Genomic DNA, 24,046 nt, shown 5'->3' on the forward strand with positions numbered 1-24,046 from the left:
TAGGAGTAAGAGGTAACCCGGTGACCCATTCACACCATCAAGACATATTGGGCCTAATACACTAAGGTTAGTAAAATTAACGTATTTTGCATTTTTTTTTTAAACGCACGTAATTTGGTCCTACGTGTGCCTGTAATCAACTACAAGAGGCTCTGAATAAACGTCTGTTGATGAACACGTGTCTAGGTGCGTTCTGCTCTGACAGACACAACACTGCAGGATACATCCAATCGTCATCACCATTGTTTTTATATAGCGCCACTAATACATATGTGGAATGTAAGGTTTCAGCTGAACGCACAGGAAAAAAAAAGTATTACTTTATTGTCATCTGTTAATAATAATGTCATTAATTACAAAACATTGAAAAAAAAAAAATACATTTGTGAAGATGTTACCAATGTCTACTGTACATAAAACACATTTTTACACGACCGCCATCAATGTGCACTGACATCTGACCTGTAGATGGTGCAAGTGATACCACAGAAAAATCTTAGAGATGCCCAAAGCAGAGCAATTTAACGCAAAATATGGCACATACAATAAATCGGGCCCATTATTGTATCATGGCGCTCATGTGGTTTCTTGGCGCCATTCATGTGAGTAGAGATTCTATATCACACTTATATTAAGTGTAGCTCAAACTCATACTTGTTTACTCTCCCGGGATGTCCAGGAGGCTCACGAATTTTGCCCGGACGAGCAGGCGCCCTCCCAGATCCCGGCGGAGGCTGGATTTAATGACGCAATTTGCGTTGCAGTGCAAAGTGACATTGCACAGCTGTGGGCGGAGCCACGGTGGCGCGGTTGTCACATGTACTGACAGTTTGCACGTATACGGAACCTACTTTATATTGGGTATCCCCAGTGATAGGCTGCTATTGTTCTGTGACCCCAAGGATCAGTGGGGAGCCAAACAGAGGAGCATCCCAATAGAGTGCTTTGTATATCTGACAGTCAGGGGACCCCAAAAACAGACTCTGGTTCCTCTATCCGGGTCCATAGACGTCTCTGCGAGATTTCATGCCATTATTTTGCATTAAGTAACAACCCCCACACATTCTTGTAAAATCCAAATCCCTGAACTCATAATAAACTAATTTAATCATCAATTTTAATTATTTTACTGTTGCTTTCTGGATGATAATTGCGTTTTTATTTATTTGTTTACCTGACTGTTGAGCTGGAACTTTCGGTTGACGTATCCACTGGGGGCAGGGACGGATGTGAATAAACATATCCTCTGTTTGTACAACACTGCGTGATATGTTGGTGCTATATGAGTAAAGGAAAGTAACAAAATAATAATTATACTAATAATCATAATAATATTCATGATAATAATAATCTGTGTTGTCATATTCTCTCTCCTATTCACTACAAAAACACCAGGCAAGTAGCCAAAATTGCTGTTAGTTTTGTTATTGTGTTGTGACAATAATTAAGACTTAGTGCTGGAAAGACGCAGAAAAATAATAATTATTGTTTGCAGATCCTCCTTATTTTCAATGCCCAGCCCATTCAGTGACATATGTACTTGTTACCTTTAGATTTCCCGCATTTATTGATTGGCAAATGTCCTCTTTCAGCTTTTACTAAGTACCTTGCTTTATATTTCTGTGCTTTTCAGTCACGTGATTATATAATCAGGCAGTCACCTGACACAATTCTGCTGTGCTCTCTAAGTTGGATACAGCTGTAGCCAGGGAGCAGCTTTGTGTGGTACCGCAGAGCAATGGAAGCAAGTCCTCCTGGTGATATAAAGATTTGTCTGAAAAGCACAGAAGCCAGAAATATAAAGCAATGTAGTCACACTGTCCAAAAGCGAATGCTTTATATAGAAGTATCAAATACAGTATATTTGTTCACGCTAATAGCTCCTTTTTGGGAGAATCCACAACACTCTCACTGGTATCACTAAATATCTACACACCCCTGTACCAAATGTGCAAATCTCTCATGGATTCACCTATTACAGCGTATTCCCTATTTTTTTTCCCCATGATGGATTAACCTAGGCTGAATGAATTAAAGTCATACTTTTCACTCCTATGTTTGGCATAAATGCTGCTGGTCTTATATGGTAATAAATAAACGATAATGATAATAATAATAATAATTAATAGCAATAATAAATGAATACATGTCTCTATTAGAACAGTGCCCCCCAGTGGCCAAACCTATGAAATACACGTTAGACCACGCTGCATTTCTTTACAGTTCCATAATTCTGGAACACAACATGTCATAGACATAGTAAAATCTCCAGCAGGGATAGATGTACAATATACATTTCTATAACGGCCAAAGTGTCTGTATAATGTGCCTTTAAATCTTAGCGTTCTGATTTGTGATGACAATTACTAAGCACTGAACTAATGGAAGTGATATGATATTGCTAATGTGAAGAACATAACCAGAATGCTGTGATTGTGGGTTTAACGTAAATTAAATGCAAATTGCAAAGGTGTGTCTTGTGAATTACAGGTCAAGGCGACCTGTGGCTCAGCTCCGGTGAAGCTGGCATTGCCTGCTGGAACTTGTAGTTCCACAGCAGCCACAGCAAGAGGTGACGTTCACACGGCGCCTTGTGACCAGGAAATCACCTAAGATTTGGGGGAGCTGGAAGGAGAAATTGTCTGGAAACGTCACTAATGTGCAAGCTGCAGATTCAAAGCCTTTACAAGGAGCGTGTTGTCATCAGAAGGGATGTGAGAGGGAGGAGGCAAAACTATAAAGCTGGGAGACAGACACACAACCAGCAGCCTTTCCTCTGAGAGAGAGAGACCACAGCTTAGCCCAGGAGTCAGATGCCCCCAGCCAGGCTGGTACCAGAGGATCCAGGCCTGATCAATGGACGTTATTATTACTGCCCACTCTGATTACCCTCTAATTCCATTGCACATATCTACCCTGACACCCCAGTCTACTGTGGCTGCAGGGTGGCATCATACCCACTGCAGATCAGCCAGGAGGGAGATCCATCTGATGCCAAGCAGCTGGTGAATCACCCACCCATTGCACAGATTTATTCAGATTTCTCCCATCATGTCTTCAGTCGTCATGTCTGCCAAGCAGGTAGAGTCCTTGGGCATCTGCTCCAGTTACCAGGCAGTGATGCCCCACTACAGCGGGGCAACTGAGGAATACCCACAGCCCATTCAACCCAGGACCCTGAGGGGCAAGGGCAAACTGAGGAGACCCCGGCAGAGCAGGTTCAAGACCCAACCTGTCACCTTTGATGAGATCCAGGAGGTGGAGGAGGAAGGGGTGTCCCCCACTGAGGAGGAGAAAGCCAGAAAGTCTTTCCTGCAGTCCCTGGAGAGTCTCCGGAGGAGCTCCCACAATATGCACCTCCAGAGAGAGAAACTTGGCAGCTGCAAGCTCCGCCATAGCCTGGACTCCAGCGACTCGGACTCCACACTGTGACCTGCCCTCTCCCTGCCAACCCCCATATCCACTCATCAGGCATACAAAGGGTTAACTCTCTCCAGACTTTAACACCCCCCACCCCCCCTCAAAGCTGCAAGCACACTCTGGGCTTTTTTCGGTGCGTTACCACTGGGGACCACAAGAGGGCGCAGCAGGTACGAGCCAGTCTACCTGACTTTAGAAAGTGAGACTGACAGATTTAAGGGCAGTTGGGACAAATATATTAATGCAATTGCCCTGTGGTGGTTGACAAGTGGCCTGAGACTGCTGGACTTGGCACAAGAAGCAGATGCACTTTGGCATTGAAGGAGTTAACCTTGCATTGCAAGTCCAGGCTGGAGATAGGAGGGGGAAGGGGGGTAGATTGTCCAATTGGGATCAGCTGCTGATTGAGACTAGTTTGTGTTGGACTTGAACTGACAGCTGGGATCCTATACCTACCAATCCGACCTTCTGAACAGAGTTGCTCCACCAGCCCTTTGCAGGAAAGGGTTTAAGCTTATTTTTGTAAAAAAAAAACCAAACAAACAAAAAAGTTAATGTATAAATGTCTATTTTTGCACCTGCACCGCTCTCTGCATTTATTACATGAATATTTACATTTAAACTATTTTAAATAAACACCATTTGCAAAGTATTTCTGAGAACCTGTGTAGTATTTAATCTAGAAACTGACATCTCTAGGCTTGAGTCATTAAGGAGAGCAAAGCAACAGAAAAGGAGTAACTTTGCTCCTTGGCAAAACCATGTTGCATTGGAGGGGGGAAGGTAAATGTAAAATATGAGGACATAGTTGAGTTAGGGCATGACCTAGATCAACTTTAAATGACCGTGTACAAATAAGCTATCATGTATTTGTGTCCTACATGAAAAAGCAGCCAGTATTTACCTGACATGCAAAATAATAAATTAATTTGCACCCCTTGCATTGTAACATGGTTTGTACAGTAGCAATTTTTTTTTTTTTTTACAGTATATCTTTGCTCTCTTGTCACATTAAGCAGGGGCTGAAACACCTGGGCAGGATCCATTAAATTGTTAGTAATCTGGGATGAGGTTACTCCTGTTTATAGAAGTATCTCCGTTTTTTGCACCAGATTGAAGGTGGTAGTGGATATGTATCAATAAAATGTATGATACAGGCTGACGTCCTGTTGTAAAGCAGTAGATCTGCAAAATAGAAAGCGATAAATGACATCTAACTATCCTGGGAATTCTCAGGTTTCTGGATCAGGGAACTTGGAGTCTTGAAACCTTACAATGTTTTTCACCATAGTATTAACGTAATGAGTCACGTTCCTTCTGCAATTGGGTGATATTAATATAGACTGTAAACCTGGTTCATGTTCTTGGTATTTTAGGTTTTTATTAAATTCTAGGCAAGGGTGTAACCTGAAATTTAAAAGCCACTACAGTGATTTTTGGGGGGGCTGACCTGTATAATGGCAGACTAAGGCAATTATCTCAATCAGTGTCCATTCTAAGACACCATATTTTCTTGCTGCGATTTATAAAAGTGTGACAGTGCAAATACTGTTCTGTGACCTTACAATCCTGTGGATTTCTACCCCTGTAATAAAAACCTTCTTTATGACACCTCCATTAATACTGCACTTTCTTCATTATAAGCTCTAAATGAGGATAAACTAAGAAGCGTATTAAGAGAAAACGTGAAAGCTGACATGAATAAAGGTTGCTGGTCCTATAGTGCTTATGGGTAGGACTTTAATGTGATTTTTCCCATTGCGCACCTCTACAGATATAGGCACAAAACTAGGTGCAGATCCAAAACACTCAGATGTGTAAATCAATATGCACGTTTGTAAATAACCTTTTATTGTGTATATATAGCTGGATTCTAATAACATAGAATATTCTAACTTCTGGATCTCTCTAGTTCTATACCTAACAATGGTCATAACGGTCTTCATAAATGTATAACCAAAATAAAACTGGGGTGAGCTTGACTGTTTTCTATTTGAAATGTGCTCTGCTTATCGCTTAGGTGTATTCTGGTGTTATGTGCATGAATGCACTGTACGTGTTTATGACGGGTGAGTAACATTTAATGCATGGAGATATTGCAGATTGCCAGGAATTACACCACTGTCTGTTTATTTCAACTAACTCCACCTGGAAGGTGCAATTTTGCCGCTGTGCAAAACCATGTTGTTCTGCAGGGGTAAGATGTGCAAACGGCGAAAAATGTTGCATTATAAGGTGGTTCATCATCACCATTTATTTATATAGCACCACTGATTCCGCAGCGCTGTACAGAGAACTCGCTCACATCAGTCTCTGCCCCATAGGAGCTTACAGTCTAAATTCCTTAACATACACACAGACAGACAGAGAGAGACTAATACTAGTATGTTTTAGGAGTGTGGGAGGAAACCGGAGCACCCGGAGGAAACTCACGCAAACACGGGGAGAACATATCAACTCCACACTGCTAAGGCCATGGTCACGTCTATTGTAAAGTAAAAAAATTTTGGGCTCTAGATGAGGAGTGGATAAATTTTTTTCTTGTGAATAATTCTATCCATGTATTTGTGCACAACACTGTAGATTGTGACCACTACATTATGTGGACGGGGTGGAAAGATGAAGTTCTGAGCAGCTGCAGAGGAATATGTCCTGATTTTTTTATCTGTTTTCCTTTCTTTCTTTTTTTTTGCGGGTGCCAACGCCGTGATTATGTGAGTATACAAATACTCACATGATCGCAGGGTCGACATCCCTCTTCCCTCCTCCCTTTGCACTGAATGTCATCACGTCGTGCTCAACATTCAGTGAGGAACGGCGCAGAGAGGACCAAGACAGAAGAAAAGAAAAGAGATGAAAGAAGCAACACAAAGGTAAGCAAAAGAACGAAGGAAAACAGAGAGGCACAGGGTGATGAACGGGGAGGGGGGGGGGGGGGGGAGAAAAGCACAAGGTGATGAAGAAGATGGGGGGAGAGAGGCACAGGGCGATGAAGGAGAACGGGGGAGAGAGAGGCACAGGGTGATGAACGGGGGGGGGGGGAGAAAAGCACAGGGTGATGAAGAAGATGGGGGAGAGAGAGGCACAGGGTGATGAAGAAGAGGGGAGAAGAGAGGCACAGGGTGATGAAGAAGAGGGGAGAAGAGAGAAAGGCACAGGGTGATGAAGAGCACGGGGGGGAGAGGCACAGGGTGATGAAGAGCACGGGGGGGGAGAGGCACAGGGTGATGAAGAGCACGGGGGGGAGAGGCACAGGGTGATGAAGAAGAGGGGGGAGCAGCATGGCAGAGTGTGAAGAGGGGCAAAAGCAGAATGGCAGAGTGTGATGAAGGGGAGAAAAGCAGCATGGAGGGTGCAGTGTGATCATAAGGGGGCACAGGGTGGTTGTGATGAAGGGGCACAGTAATGTGTGTGTGATGGCACAGGGGGCTTGTGGCAATGTGTGTGTGAGGTAGGTGGTGGCTAATTAATGGGTGCTATTTTGATTCTGGGGTGAAGGTGGGGCAATTTAATAGTGGGGACTATTAATTTAAGATGGGGTGGTTTGGGGGCTATTAATTGAATGTGGGGATGAGTTTGGGGAGAATGATGTCTATTTATTAAATGTGACTATGAATTATTTAATGGCAGTGATGGTTGCAGGAAATAGGTATATTTATTAAATGTAAATATTATTAATTTTGTTGCTGGGGCTGTTTGGAGGGAGGGAGGGTTTATTTATTAAACAGGAATACTATTACTTCAATGTTGGGGCTGGAGGAAGGCCTAATTATTAATCATGGGTCCTATTGATTTAACACCGGGGCTGTTTGGAATTTTTTTCTTCCAAATAGGGCCCCCAACATTCCAGGATCCAGTCAAGCCGCAACAAATGAAACCAGCAGCCACAGGTGGTGAAAGTGACAAGAACAGGTAGAAGAGAGCAGGAGAGTCTGTGAAATGTTTTGATTCTAGTGGGACAATCCCAATTTTTGGTGACTGTTCTGCCCAATCTAAGGGGCAGGTCAAGACTGTGTACTCTTTCTGTACACACTGCATTTTTTATATACTACTTGTGGTGCTAGGTGTCCTGAAAGTCAGGAGTGCTGGGGCATATGTCACGCTCCGGCGAATTCAGGGTCTAGCGCTTTTCACCTGCTAGCCACGCCCCAATGGTATAAGCACACACATTTCTAATTTTGCCGTGCTCAACTATAAGGGGGGCCCATGAAGTTGTTGTACTGGGGCCCTGAATTCCTCTTGGCAGCCCTGGTGTCAGCGTTACAAGCTACTTTTAATGTCCTTTTATTTTGTCAGCCTAGGGGCACAGGATGCATTGAGTCCACAACAAGACACTTTGATACATAATATCTAGTTTGTCTATCCCTCTTGTTAATGGTTGAATGTTGGATAGACCTGTGTCTACCCAAAAAATGTTTAAATGGAGGTCTCCACCTTTTTAGATGACTTAAATTTATTGCCTTGAATGATGCTCCCACCAGCTTATAACGCAGGTACCAATGAGCTTCATAGCAGTGGTGGGATTATTTAAGGGGGACCTATAATGGAATTAATACATTTATATAATCTGTAATACAGAGAATATACCTGGTGATAGGTGAGAGTGCCTTTATACAGGGGCATTATAAGAAAGGAGAACTGTATACGTCTTTCTCAGACTTTTACGAACTACGTTGCTCTTTTCTTTAGGGAGAGAAAGGCGGATTTGTTTATTTTCATTACCTATATATGACACAGTTCTGCACTGGATACAATTGTATCTAGGGAGCAGCTTTATGTGTTTCCCTGGCAATGCAAATAAACTCTGACGTAAATGAATGTCTGGAAACCACAAATTAACCTTCCGAAAGATAATGCAATTTATTTATATTTAGTATACGTTGCAGGAAATACGATGCGATAAACTGAAGTGCTGTTAAAGTGGGGTAAAAATAAAATCTTTAATGTTTCTGGTATAACTTTGGGTCTGGAATGAAAATGTATTATGAAATTGCTCCAGCTGAACCTGTGTAAAAAAAAAACTTAAATATTTTTAATTTGTTTAAGTTGTATTCCTGTCCCCCCTTAAGAAAAAAAATATATCCTAACTGAAAGAGCTTGCAATCTTATTAGATACATGGGTTGAAATAATGGGCTTTCCAAATGCTCTAAAAGAAGGTTCGGTATACAGAATCAGTGGCGGGACTACTGTGGATGCAGGAGGTGTGGGCTTTGGGGGGCCCGAAGGTGGGGGCTACAGCAAAGCTAGTCGCCCCCCCCGCGGAGGTCTTCCCCATAACTCTGAGGACTCACAACCCCCCCCCCCCCCCTCTTAGAAGAGGCCTCCTCACTTTTGAGAACAGAGAGTGGGGGCCTGTGAGGTTACAGCCCTATCCTCGGGCCCCTACCCAGTCTTTGCTGTGGGCCCCTGATCACACAGTGTTCCACCTCTGTACACATCCTTTATGCTTATTACCAGTCCTTGTATTATATTTTCCTCCACTGTAAGGCATTGCCTCTGCCACAGATCACTGTCCGACGTTTACAGAACACTCTCAGCCGAGCTATTTCCTCTGGATCTATTACACAGAAATAAAAGCAATAAATTTAGGAGCTGATGTCAATATTCTTCCTGCATGAAAACAAGCTCGGTACAGAGGACTGAACTGTATAACAGAAAGTCTGCCGGGAATATATATTGCTGCAATATTAAATCTCTTCTGGCGCAGAAGCCTTTGATATTAAACTTTGTGTACGTCTTGAGTAAACTTTGTGCACGGCCTGACGTGATTGTGCAGAGATCCACCGGTCACAGCCTGTACTAGATTAGACTTTAATCAGTCTGGATTCAGACTTTGTCTGGTCATCTTGTGTCCAGGGGAACATCCACACCTGAAATGACCAGGAACATAGATTAACAAAGCACAGAATTCAGACTGTTTATCTGTAACACTTACATTTATTTAATTACAGCGTCAACTTGTCCAGTCTCCTCTGTGGAAGATGTTTAGAACTATACGTATCTGACATAAGGTATTACAAAGTTGGAAGACCTAGACATAAAGTGAGCGTTTGTTTTGTAGCTTTTGTTACTTTGTTTATTTTTTATTTCATAACGAGAGCTACCGATCTCAGGCCTTCCCTACGGCCAGAACTGGAAGATTCTATGTAACTTGGATCTATCGGCAGTTGACATGTTAGATCCAGGTTACACTGGTTCTATAAGTCTAGTCACTGTCTACATAAACGGCCGGACGGCCGTTGGAAACGGTTACAAACCAGTATGTCCATTTATTCCTGGGAAATTAAAAAAAATAAAGGTACTGTTAGTTTACGTGGATAAGTGAGGTCTATAGGCAAACCGAGGGGGGTTTCCTATTGCCTGGAAACCCCCCATATACGCCTGGGGCACTGTATAATTGAGGTGGCTGGACCCTGCTCCAGCTTCCCACAGCTCTGCTTGAAAAGGGAGAGCTGCGTGCACCTAACAGTAGTGTACGCAGCATTGCCCATGTGTATTATGGGGATAGGAAGAGTTGGAGAGCAGCCAAGCACTGTCTAAAATTATAGCCACGCCCCCATGCATGCTGGTCACGCCCACTGGTGGCGTGGTGTGGAAACCCCCCTCTACAAATCCTGCGTTTGCCCCTGAGGTCCTAGATATTCTGCTGCCTAACCAACATTACGCTACTAATCTGTACATATTAATCCACAAGTAACTTAACCTCTAAACGACAATCTTCAGATATAACCCATGGGGCCGTCCAGGTGAGCAAACCCTGGGCACAGCACATGGCATCTTGGTTGGCAGAGTAGATCGGATGCATATTTTTTGGCCTAAAACATGTCATTGGTCTTATTACTTCTATTTATACACAAACGTTCCTGCCAAAAGACACAATGAGACATAACCTGATGAATTATTTTACTACTTATCTTTTAGATCATGTGTGACTTGAGATTTCATTTGTCATGTCTCTAAGGATGATAGATTCTTTCCTCTATGTTTTTTGGAAATCTTGTTGCCACGTTAACGCGACGGGAGTATATACTTATAGGAAAATAGTTCATGGGAGTATTAGCGTTCTATCATAACGTGCTGAGATTTTTCAATCGCACTATTTTTCTCTTTCTGGTAAATTATATAATATATGACATGTTTGCTAAGTTGTAGCTCTACAGGAGAGTGATTCATCCACAGGGCTGGAATTAGTCACATAAGACATGATTCAGAGCGTTATCACTTACACAAAGGATGTTTATAACATATAGCGATTGCTACAGGGTTCGAATTGGGGTGTATACGGTGGTACGCCATACCGCCACTTCTCCTACTGCCTTCATTGTAACACTATCACATTCCACTCACTTACATTATATAATTATATATATATATATATATAACACACAGTGGTGGAAGTGGGGAGTATATGCCATACTGCCAATTCTCCTACTGTTTTCATTGTAAAACTACTAATTTATATAGTGATGTGGTCGTGTGGATTGTTTCTTTAATCCAGCACCTGCGCTGCTCAATGCCATAACTCTTGGCATAAGACAGAGGGTAATCAGGATGGCGCGATTCACCAGGAAAGTAGAACTTTACATTGCTCTCTTGGGGCTCCAGGAAAACTCCTAGAAATATTGGAGTCTCTCAGACACTGCTGGAGAGTAAGCATCTATGACTATTTTATAAGGCTAGGGTGGCACGAGGCTGGGTATTGTGGGCATGGAGCTATTATTCTTGGCATATAACTGTATATGGTGGGCATTGAGTTTGCAGGCACATTATTTACTGCTTTTTCCATTCTCTGTGTGCTAAAGATGTACAAATATTTTATTAACTTTTACAAGGTGGTAAAATATGATCTTAAAAAAGTGGCTGTGGCTTAATAATTGCCAGAAAAATTGCCCATTTATTGTAGGTTTTATAAAGAGATATATAAAAATGAAAACAAAGAAACATTTTTCTTACTACCTTAATGAAAACTAATAATGTACAGCATTAATTTCCAGATGTATTTACTAAAGGGAAGGTTAAACGTTCACAGTCTCCCAATCCCCCTGTTGTCATCAATAAAGAGGTCCAGCCAAGTCATGTGATATTCAATAGCTTCACAATGGGTTATATAAAGAGATGTGTAAGTCTGATGCTGCAGCCAAGACTGTATTTACCGTGCAGAAGACCAGACCATAGCTCCCAACATTGTCCAGCTGGAATGTAGGGACAACACTACACAGATAAATAGGATGTGGCCGTGTTGCATCGGGGGCTTGGTACCAGCGCGTCCCCCCAGAGCGTGAGAAGCACTTCCAAAGTGTTATGCAACCCACAACTCCCCCAATTTCGCCTGAAAGCACCCGTGAATTGCTGAGCACATCGGTGGTAGAGAACAAACAAGGAGACTGTCAGGAAGCCGGACAGGCCCCTCAAATTGGGATACTGTCTGACTCTCCCTTCATGTTATATCGTAATGTTACCACTATAGAGATTCAGTTACCATAACTGTCCTCAAAACGGAATGCATGAACCTCGTTCTTATGGAATGTCGCTTTAGTATATTAAAATAATATATATTGAGGTGGCATGGTGGCACAGTGGTGAGCATTGTTCGATTCCAACCTGTTTGGAGTTTGTATGTTCTCCCCGTGCTTGCGTGTGTTTCCTCCGGTGCTCCGGTTTCCTCCCGTTGTTTAATTGGCTTCTGACAAAAATGAACCCCTGTGTGTCTGTCCATGTGGTAGGGAATATAGATTGTAAGCGCTGCTTAATGTGTAAAAGCTATATAAAAATCTGTTAATAAATAAAATAATAAATAAAAGTACAGGTATATAAAGATGCATCCTGCACCTCAGGCATTCCTTGCCGTTCTGATTCACATTTATAGAGACAATTATTGGTATTCCCAGGGATATGGGTGACAATCTTTTCTTTCTCGCACTGCTCTGCTGCTAGATAGAAGGCTTGGCACACAGCTCCCCCTGCAGCACAGACTGCAGAATGCATGGCAAAACACTGGATTTTTCATCCTCAGTATCTCCATCTGGACAAAGAGAGCGGGCTTAGAACTCCGCTTCTGCCTTTGAGGATCTAATCACATTCACTGCCTCAGCCTGGACTCCACACTGTGAGCAGGAGATACCTCCACTTCAATGCTGCCCTCCACTGCAACAACTACTTCTGTAGTGACCTAACCAAAAAGTTGTATCTGCACATCCGGACCCCACTGACTAATGACCTTGGACGTGAGAAGTCTAAACCTGAAGTAAAGTCTGGTCTATTTCAAACCATCTTCCAGGCTGAACACATTATGTTATTTAATGTAAGGGAACCTGTGTATCGCTAGCTGTTGTGACACTATAAGTCCCAGCATACCCTACAAGCCAAAGTAATGCGCTGTATCCCATAGCAACCAGTCAGATATCAGCTTGCATCTTGTGCAACTTAAAGCTCATTTCTGATTGACAGCTGTGGTCACCACAATTTTGCATGAAATTAGTAACAATCAAGAATAAAATAAAATATTTATAATACAGTTTTACACACCTAGTATTTATACATGGCAATATCTGTAAATATATATATATATATATATATATATATTTACAGATATTACAGACAGAGTAAATAAATGTAGTCATATTTGAATATTCCTAGTGGAAGAAGTTGGGTTTACATTCTATATTTATTTTATATATTTTATGTATATTTTATTATGGCTTAAGCACAATAAATGGGGTCATGTTGGATAATGATTGGATTTTACCCAACGGTGGTAGCGAAAGACGGCCCTTGGGGCTCTACCAGAGTTGTGGACCCTTGAGAGTAGGTTTTGATGACAACTTTAGTAAAATGTAATTATGTACATTATTTTTACTGACTATTCATGTAAAAGGTGAGGTATAAAATGTAAAAATAGTGTCATCAGCAGGGCAGAAGTTCAGAGATTGGAAATCCAGGGGTACATAACCGTGTTCAGATCAGGTGTACATGCTACCTGTTAGATCATGCAACATATTACATGTAAACCAGGTGACAGCTCGAGGTCAAATTAAAAATCTAATTATGATTGACGTCAGTGCTAGGAGTACATGTCCCTATGTTTAAGTGAATATTTAGAGATTAGTATGTCTATAATATATAAGACGTCTACGGCAGGCGTAGGCAACCATTGGCTCTCCGGCTGTTGTGGAACTACAAGTCCCAGAATGACATGTCTGCCCAATTGGGCCAGAGGTTGTAAAAATGCTCATGATCTGACCGTTAAACGTAAAATATTGTATTTATTCCAAGTGCCCATGTCTGCCATTTTGTTTTATATTGCATGTCTGCTACCTGTCTGTATGGAAACAACTGGAGTTCTCCAGACTGAAATCACAGAGACACAAAGTCGTAAGACACTAAGGGGTATATTAACTAAACTGCTGGTTTGAAACAGTGGAGATGTTGCCCATAGCAACCAATCAGATTCTAGATATCATTTATCTACTACATTCTAGAATTCTGACAGCTAACACCTGATTGGTTGCTATGGGCCACACCTCTACATTTCCTTTTTAGAAGTTTCAGTAAATCAACTCCTTGTTGTCTCTACTACTGGTAAAACTATAAGTTAAAGCAGATCTATAGACTCATTAAAAACTGGACCCTGACGTAAAATGTGGCCGCAAAGGAAGTTATTTAAGAACAAATTATATATAAGGTATTGTTTACAGTATAAGCAAAAATGAGTAGTGATGTTAATTGTGTCATAATAAATGTAGTGTAACACTAAAACATGCAACACAAAATAAACACATAATAGTGATAATAATGAATACATGTAACCTTAGCGCTGTCTGTGAATCAATCAGCAGTTGCCCGTAACGTATAAAGCTGTGTGCTGTGATTACAGTATACTGTAGGTAATGCTTGACGGAAATGCCATGTACAACAGGTCATTCGTATCGCATCTTAGTCTTATTAGAGCTCAGGGCACGAAGCTGCAATTAACTTTAATATCCCAAGCTAGTCACCGCTAAACGTATGAGAAAATAAAATAGTTAGGGAGCACAATTCACTCTATGAAGTCAGAGATTTGCATAAATAAATAGACTATGTGGTGAAGGCAGAGTGGCATTAAGACTGTAAAGGAGTTATCACACATAAAAAAATGAAATAAATTACAAACTAAAATGAGATGTAGATTTCTACAAGCAGATCAGCGGGACTGCAATGGGAACGAGTTTCGCACCCATTTATACGAATCTCTGTTGCAAACTGGAAAGATGACCATATTTAGTCTAACAATCTACACCTACCCAATCTAAAATGTTGGAAAATCTATATTGAAGATGTATTCTTCATATGGGATGGTGATGAGACAGACCTTCACAAATTTCTAAGCTACGTCAGCCGCAACTTAGAATTTACTGCAGAAACAGCCCGATTTAAGTACCGTTTTTGGATTTAACAATATATGTGGATAATTAATCCAAACGAAAACATACACAAAAGCGGTGGACTGTAACACTTACCATCTCACGAAATGGGTGGCCAATTTCGATTAGTGAGATGAAATTGTACCAGCAATGACGTTTTCAAAATACAAGGAATGCACCTTAAGAACAGTTCATTTAAAGGGACTATAATGAAAAGTGGGTCCCTCTGGCATTAGAGGAAGCAAAGAAAAGTGATAGCAGAGAACAGCTCCTCAAGGAGAAGAAAACACAGAAGGATCCGTACATTCATTACACAATTTAATAGTAACACCACAGTGGTGGAAGAAATCATTCATAAGCAATGACATATTCTTGAGTTGGATGAAGAAGAAAAATGTTTCTTTCAGAGAAACCGACAATTATCTACAGACCTGCCAAGAAATGATGCAACATTTTGCCGAAAAATTGTAATCCACCTTTTATTACAGAAAGAGAAGAAAACAACATATGGCTTCCATTACTGTGAGCTGTAAAAACAACAGACAGATTTCAACCAAACCTATAACTCATTTCAAGTCCAATGGAAGAAGTTTCTCCATAAAACACGTGATCAACTGCAATTCAGAAGGAATAATATGAATGCTTGAACGCCCTTGTGGCCTGCAATATGTTGGACGGACTAAGAGAGCACTTAACGTTCGCATTGCAGTACTTATTAAAAATATAAAAAGGGACTAAAGACAAATATTCATCAAGGCACGTATCTGCCGATTTTGTGCGTATCATCCGCAAAATCACTCTGCGCAGAACCGGGAGATACGTCCGTGAACGCAGCTCTGTCCATTACGTCTTTGTTTATTTTTAATTTTATCTTGTTACAATTTTGCAGAACATATCTCCACCACTAGCCTAATTATTGGCCACATGTTAACTTGATTTTATTAGTTTTAATAAAGAGATTATGTCCTATCCAGTAGGTGTAGGGGAGACACTATTTGTAGCTTTACCATCACTCCAATTTCATTCTTGAAAAAGTTGCTACTGGACGAAACGCGTCGGGTCCACACTACAAATTGTATTCTTCATGGTAACTGGCGGACGACAGTATTTCAGTGTTCCACACGCATTTCACTCTCCAACACTGGACAGCAGAGTGCCGAACAGAGACGAAACGCGTTGGTCCACACTACAAATTGTATCCTTCATGGTAACTGGCGGGCGACCGTACTTCCGCGGCCACGCGCATTTCACTCTCCAACACTGGACAGCACAGAGTGCCGAACAGAGAAGAAACTAAGTCCGGTGGGGACCCGACTAAAGAACACCTTTCAACTTTGACAGCAGAGCGTGGTAGGGAGAGCCAGGGTAAGAGATTCTTCACGTTCTAGTTGAAGTGTATGTTAACGATTCCACTGCCGCTCCGCTCGTACTCTGCAAAAAGCTAATAACGTTACTCCCTGCACGGTAAGAATGTACTATTTATACCATTGATAGTTTCTTTGGTCAGCTCATTATCTTTTTTTCACGTCAATTATTTTTTTTTTATTTCATTTTATCTAATTTTAGCTTATTCAATTATTTAATTTTATTTTTTATTTTATTTTTTGTGTGTGATAACTCCTTTACAATCTTACTGCTACTCTGCCGTCACCTACATAGTCTAATTATTTATGCAACTCTCAGGGGTATATTTACTAAATGGCGGGTTTGAAAAAGTGGAGATGTTGCCTATAGCAACCATTGAGATTCCAGCTGTCATTTCCTAGAATGCAGTAAATAAATGACAGCTAGAATCTGATTGGTTGCTATAGGCAACATCTCCACTTTTTCAAACCCTCAGTTTAGTAAATATATCCCTCGGACTTAGTATAGTAAATTGCGCTCCCTATCTATTTTATATATTGTATTTCACCAAAGAGGAGCCGCCTATCTCTGGCCAGAAGCGCTCATTGCTTCACTTAGTACATAAACCTAGTCTGCCAAGACTGTAATATATAACAGAGCTGTCTGTTATTGGAGTCAATGTTATCATGTACTTACTAACGGATTATGTGATCCGTATCTATCTCACTGTCAGCACATCTCATGCACCATAAGTGACGTCAATACTGTTTTCTCCACGCGTGATTTAATCCCTGTGCCGTATGTAAAGAGGTCACGGCTAAGGGACATAATGTAGATTATTGCTTACAGGAACACACTGACCTATATATTTGGTTACACATAGACTACATCTCAGGTGACTTTCCACAGATATATTACTATGTACGACAAGATCACCTGTGATTGACACAACCTAATTAACCAGGCGGTAGATCCATAATAGATTTCTGTAGATCTTAGATTTAGAGTCGGAAGGGGGCGTGCTCTAGCTCAACTCTAAATTGCAGGACAAAAATTAAGTCTTTGTGCGCTAAATGCAAAAGCAAACGGTATATTCCCAGCATGCAAAATAAATAATGCATTTGCACCCATTACATTGCAATATGGTTTGTCCGGGAGCAAATTTGTTCATTTTAATGCTTTTGCTCCTAACTATTAATTTGGCCCAATATGGGCATTCAGCTCTAAATACAGCGCCCCTCAGTGGTGAATATTAGCCAATGCAGACAAGGATTCTTATGGTTACTGACATGTAATGTGAGAGGAAGCTTTAGTCTGTAGGGAGTATAGGACAAGGAAGGATCCTGGGGGTAAATGTATTAACCTGCGCTTTTTGCAAGTCACCGATATTCTGCGACTTTGCAGGGGAAATTTAAAGCGGCAATGGTTTTAAAGGCAAAACTTGCTAAAGCTATTGCCGCTTTTAATTTCCCCTGCAAAGTCGCAGAATATCGGTGACTTGCAAAAAGCGCAGGTTAATACATTTACCCCCAGGTGTTATTGGTCATGATGTGGGACTACAGCCAATTAGTGCATTATTCCTTATAACATGTCAGCTGCAGGCATACAGTATCCCTTTTCTCCATCTGTCAGGTCTGAGACACGACCTGGGATTCCTAGTGAAGAACAATATTTCGTCTCGGCTGCTGTTATCTGAATACCACTCCTCACACCTTCTGAGTGACAGCTCTTCACATGTATAGAACCAGCCAGTGCTCAATCATCCAACGTCTTACAATCTCGCTCCTTATGTTACACAGGGGTTATGTTTAAAGTGCAACCAAGCAAAGAAGGCGACAATACAACTTGATTTTAATAAGAAGAACTGGAAACAACCTGAGGAATCCTCTGTGTAGAATGAACAGGGGTTGGACTGTCTGCGAAGCCATCAACCAGCAACACGTCCCAACACTGAAAACATGATTACAGCTGTATAATCCATCTCTCCTTTCCTGTAAGACATTAGGGGCGTATCTACCGTTGCTGTACGTATCGCCCGCAAAATCACTCTGTGCAATGCCCAGAACCGGGGGATACGTCTATGAACGCAGCCCTGTTCCGTGCGCCTGCGAGCGCAAAGGACACTTATTACAGCCTCCGATTTCGGGCAGTGAACTGAACGCGGAAGGGGCGTTTTGTCGAAGTCAGTGTATAGTAGATGCGTGCCAAACTGGAGCGCACGCAGCCACGTAATCAAGCCCTATGCATGTTAAAGTTATTTATTTTTCTGGCATATCTCTTGCACCAGCTACAGGGATAATCTAAGTCCTGATCAGTAGTGATAACAGTCTCGTATGCATGATATAACATGTGCTTAAGTACTAGTGATGTCAGTCTAGTATGCATGCTATAACATGTGCCTGAGTACTAGTGATGACAGCCCCGTATGCATGCTATAACATGTGCCTGAGTACTAGTGATGACAGCCCCGTATGCATGCTATAACATGTGCCTGAGTACTAGTGATGACAGCCCTGTATGCATGCTATAACATGTGCCTGAGTACTTGTGATGACAGCCCCGTATGCATGCTATAACATGTGCCTTAATACTAGTGATGACAGCCCCGTATGCATGCTATAACATGTGCCTGAGTACTTGTGATGACAGCCCTGTATGCATGCTATAACATGTGCCTTAATACTAGTGATGACAGCCCCGTATGCATGCTATAACATGTGCCTGAGTACTAGTGATGACAGCCCCGTATGCATGCTATAACATGTGCCTGAGTACTAGTGATGACAGCCCCGTATGCATGCTGTAACATGTGCCTGAGTACTAGTGATGACAGCCCCGTATGCATGCTATAACATGTGCCTGAGTACTAGTGATGACAGTCTAGTATGCATGCTATAACATGTGCCTTAATACTAGTGATGACAGCCCCGTATGCATGCTATAACATGTGCCTGAGTACTAGTGATGACAGCCCCGTATGCATGCTATAACATGTGCCTTAATACTAGTGATGACAGTCTAGTATGCATGCTATAACATGTGCCTGAGTACTAGTGATGACAGTCTAGTATGCATGCTATAACATGTGCCTGAGTACTAGTGATGACAGTCTAGTATGCATACTATAACATGTGTTTGCAATCACAGGAAACTGTAAAAATGTATTTTATGGTCAGTAGACATCAACAACATCCTAATAAATGTATCTCATGTGTAAGAAAAAAATTTTTTTTTTCTTTTACTGTTTTATCATTAATACCTTTATTATTATTAGGTAATGTAAGATTATTTTTTCTTAATTCTCCTGTGAGTTCTTTTGCACATTTATAATCCACATAGGTATTGGACGCATCCTGCTGTGTCCGGGGTAGTAGAGCACAGACCTGCCCCCGATTTCAAAAGAGATCCGTGCCTTGAGGAATTTGGGTGCACGCAAAGCCGAAATACGTGCGTATAATACTGAACATGCGCAGAATACACGTCTTAATGAATGAGGCCCTAAATGTTCCTATGAACACAATGATTGCTGGTAAACTCTAGCACCTGGGAATAGCACTGAACTAACGCTGTAAATCCCGATGGTGCAGTCTGCAGAACAGGGTTATAGAGATAACAGTTGTGTGTTCAGATCTCCACACGCTGCTGATAATCTGTGGTATGAACGCTACAGACAGATCCCAAGGAAACGCCCCTATTAGTAGCAGGATACATTGTATGTGGTTTAGGAACATGGTTAACAAATTGTTGAAGAGCTGTCCACATATTATAACAACTTTTGTTATTTAACCCTTTTAATGCACAACAAAAATAACACGTAAAAAACAAATCGTGGCTACAGTACAACTAGATATCACTATATACAGCATCATGTCTGCAATTGGAATGTTTACTCATATTTTGTGATGCTTTTTACAGTATATTTTGACTCGAGTTAGAGCAGTTGTTTTTGTCTTTCCTAAATTCCCATCTCATGTACATTTGTGTGAACCCTAGTTTTCAAAACTGTGAATACATTGATGAGCAGGAGATAAAAGTGTTTACAAAAAATACTGCAGCCAATCAGATAATTGCAATGTTAACAGTAGTGCAGATTATTTCAGGATAAAATTGCACCGATATTCTGAAAGGCAGTAACCTGTACACTCCTATGATTCATTTAGGGAGTTCAGAGCTGCATGTGACAGGGGCAGTGACATGATGTGAGGAAGGGAATGGAGGCAGCAGGAAGCCACAGACTGAGAGTTATATAGTGGATGGAGCAGGGTCCCCCAGCAGCACAGAGTATATCAGGAGATGAGTGATGTGTTAGTGAGGACAGGGCTGCATGTGACAGGTGCAGTGACATGATGTGAGGAGGGGAATGGAGGCAACAGGGAGCAACAGACTGACACCAGGGTCCAGCTTCAGCAGTGTGCTCATGGGAAGTACCTGACAAAGTGACTGGAGTCTGGTGTCATACACACCTCTATATGAAATCAAGTTCATGTATCTAATGTGTTAATGTTTTAATCACTTTCTGTTGTAGTTCCTCTGTACAATGCTGGATTGGTTGGAACTGTCCAAGGTGCTGAACGGTCTCCTGACAGAGTCCTGCCAGCCACACTGATGTAACAGTGATCTAGTGGTGACCACATACCTTCATGCCAAGGATTACAGCACACAATGGCAGGGCCAGCTGGTACTCAGGAGCACCGAGAGCTGAAGGAGAACGTACAAAGTACCAGAGCATGGGACTACCTGTGTAGTGGGAGGAGCCACTCACCTTGGTGGCTATGGAAGGCTCCCCCTGCTGGTACTTGTAGGTCGACGGCAGCTGAAGAGCCACAGGGTGCCTCAGCCTGTTCATCATATTCAATCTTTAAGCCCCCAAATGGTCTTTTGGATCAACATTGTAACCCCACCTCCTGTGTGTCACTAATTAATGCACAGTTAAGACTCCAGAACTCAGAATTAGGGCTCCATTGTAAAACAGAAAACTGGGGCACCTATGTGAACTAAAGTTCCTATAGACAATAAAAGTGACATAATTATGGGTCCCTTCAGCTGGCGCAGTATGCTGGGACTTGTAGTTCATGACAGGCAGGTGACCCACTGGTTACCTAAGCCAGCTCCGATCCATCCACCACATAACCCTATTAACGACACTTGCTGACTCAGTAGGTAATTGTTATGAAACCCATGAGCTGATTTGTGTCCAGTCTAAAGCAGCTTGGTATCAGGTCTGAGTTTTGCACCTATGTCATAAACCACAGACAGATAGCGGTACTGAACACTTACCTGGTAACTAAATATCCATCTGCTGGTCTTTGAAGCAGGTAGACAAGGACGGAGGCAGACGTAATATGTTCTAGAGACAACTGGAAAATGTTTAGGATATTAGAATGGATGCAAGTAATTCTTCTTGGAGTATCCGATCATAATATACCTATAAATTTGTGCAAACAAGTTGTACTGATCATATTACCAATTAGCAGTTTTTTATTTTTAGGTTGCTGAACTCTAAAACGATCCGCAGAACAAGGACCTTTTCCAGCCACCAAAATAATATGTTTTAAAATGCATCTCACAGTTAACCATTCCTGCAGATAATTACTTACTGGAACGACGTTTTGCATGATACTTACAGCACTGGATATTGAGGTTATGCTGAAAGCTTTTGGAATGTACTGTTCACTTTTAAAAGTACCAACATCACAATACAGACACCAAGGAGATCCGAATTAAATAAATTATTTTTATTCACTGAGGAAGGTCACAGGAAAATAGATATATTGCTGTAGTAAAACTATCAATTCACAATGTAACTCTTACACCAATATATAAGGTGACATTATATATAGAGAGTCGCTGGGTTAAACTAGAAAACTCACATTGCTGAAGAGGGATCTTTTGCACATACATTCATATGTGGATATAAAAATAGATATTCTGTTCTATAAAACACCAAGTCCATTGTGCAAACATCGCCACGGACTCTATAATCCAATACGCCATTGGTTATAAACAGTCCCAGGGTCACTGGACGGAACCAGGTAACTAACACTCAATGCACGCTTCATTCCCCTGGTTTGTAAGTCCTAAAGTAGTAGTTGTTGCAGTGGAGGGCAGCATCAGGGTGGAGGTATCTCCTGCTCACAGGGTGGAGTCCGAATCACTGGAGTCCAGGCTGAGTCTGTAGCTGCCGAACTTCTCTCTCTGGGGGTGAGTGTGATTGGAGCTTCTCCGCAAACTCTCCAGGGATTGCAGGAAAGATTTTCTGGCTTTCTCCTCCTCGGTGGGAGAAGACCCTTCCTCCTCCACCTCCCGGATCTCCTCGAAGGACAGGAGCTGAGTTCTGAGCCTGCTCTCCCTGCGTTTCCGGAGGTAGCCCCTGGCTGGAGAGGGCTGGGGGAATTCCTCCTGCAGGTAGGTACTCTGCTGCATAGCCTCCTGGTAGGAGCAGAGCTGGTCCTCAGCCTGAATGATTGACATGTTGGAGGAGAGAGGATGCTGTGCAGGGTTCTAGAGATGATACTGTGCAGGGCTCTAGAGAGGATGCTGTGCAGGGCTCTAGAGAGGATGCTGTATAGTGCTTCAGAGAGGATGCTGTGCAGGGCTCTAGAGAGGATGCTGTATAGTGCTTCAGAGAAGATGCAGTTTAGGGCTCTAGAGAGGATGCTGTATAGTGCTTCAGAGAGGAAGCTGTGCAGGGCTCTAGAGTGAGGATGCTGTGCAGTTAGGATCTGGTGTCAGTGTAGATTGCCGTCGGTTCTGTGCAGCCAGGTATTGAGTCTGTGTAATGAGCAGCTCTCTCCAAAGCTGTTCCTGCTTATGTCCAACTCCCGGTCTCCCCTCCTTTATATACCCTGCCTCCTCCTACACAGCTTGCACAGACGACACCCACCTCCTTGTAAAGAATGCCATCCGGTGACGTGGAGGAGGATTCTCAAATGACAGAGACAAGGCTGGTGCAAAGAGGGATCCTGAAATATTGAGGGGCTTCCGGTATAAAGCAGATGGTTGGGGGGATGATAATCTTTCCAGTTTTCTACATTACTGAGGGACAGTCCTGTGAGCGATTTGCACATGCTAAACGGAGACATCATTTGATTGACAGGTCTTCCTGGATCTGATGAAGGAGCAGATGTAACACTGTCACGGTTTGTTTCTAGCAGTTGTGGCTTTGGTTCTATACAGTAACGGGTTGTGTTACTTAGAAATCACTGAGTCACAAACAGATTTAGTAAGAGTTTTTTTTATTGTTTAAACTATTTTCCACATTTCTGCAACATACAACATACAACATCCACCAACAATCAGCTCTAAGGTCACAGTAGAGGAAACAAAGCAATCAAAATAATTATTGTAATTTACCTCCTTGAGGATATGGAGACAGATTTGAGTTTTAAGTATTCAACAACCTGTTGCTGCATCCACAGCCGATCTTAAATGGACCAAAAACACAACTGAAATTATATTTATTTTTTTAACAAACTATTTTTAGAACACATTACAGGTTATTCACAGCAGAACCTAAAACCTACATCGCTTTACACAGAGGTAGCGGTCAGCAGGTATCTTTCTATGGGATGCGCTTTTTACAAGTAAGCAGGTTGTTTTGTGCACTAATATACAAATCTGTCCGCACACCTATATATGGCAAACATATAGGTGGATTTATTAAACAGCAACAACAACAAAAAAATAAAGCTCTAAGGCGTCCGCATTTTTGCAACTTCCTAAAGTAATTTTACAATTTGTCTAAATATTTTTATTGTTATGATAATTGGCATAGAAAACCCAAACGAGTTTCTAAAGCCACAAACCAGTCGTGTATCAGAGAGGTTCCTGCATCATTTAACGTGACTCCTGTGACAGTGAAGTTACACAGGTACAGATAAGG

The 24,046-nt window shown here is 41.9% G+C and overlaps 2 protein-coding genes across 2 annotated transcripts in view; one reads left to right on the plus strand and one right to left on the minus strand.

Annotated features, from left to right (window-relative positions):
- Positions 1-2,725: 2,725 nt before the first annotated feature.
- On the plus strand, positions 2,726-4,072 carry C10H11orf96 (chromosome 10 C11orf96 homolog). The gene has a single exon (XM_075188365.1). It carries the CDS (start codon positions 3,052-3,054, stop codon positions 3,430-3,432), a length of 381 nt encoding a protein of 126 aa, XP_075044466.1. The 5' UTR covers positions 2,726-3,051; the 3' UTR covers positions 3,433-4,072.
- A 4,952-nt stretch (positions 4,073-9,024) lies between these two features.
- The window catches only part of ALKBH3 (alkB homolog 3, alpha-ketoglutarate dependent dioxygenase), a 40,873-nt gene continuing 25,851 nt past the window's right edge, over positions 9,025-24,046 (minus strand). The window contains exon 10 of the mRNA XM_075188368.1: positions 9,025-9,291. Within this exon, the coding sequence (XP_075044469.1) occupies positions 9,226-9,291 (66 nt within the window). The 3' untranslated portion in view covers positions 9,025-9,225. The remainder of the gene's footprint in view (positions 9,292-24,046) is intronic.

Source organism: Mixophyes fleayi, chromosome 10 (assembly GCF_038048845.1).
Source record: "Mixophyes fleayi isolate aMixFle1 chromosome 10, aMixFle1.hap1, whole genome shotgun sequence".
In the NCBI taxonomy this organism is placed as follows: Eukaryota; Metazoa; Chordata; class Amphibia; order Anura; family Limnodynastidae; genus Mixophyes; species Mixophyes fleayi.

Coding starts and splice junctions, on each gene's coding strand:
- C10H11orf96 (XM_075188365.1), top strand. CDS start 3,052: ATGTCTTCAGTCGTCATGTCTGCCAAGCAGGTAGAGTCCTTGGGCATC.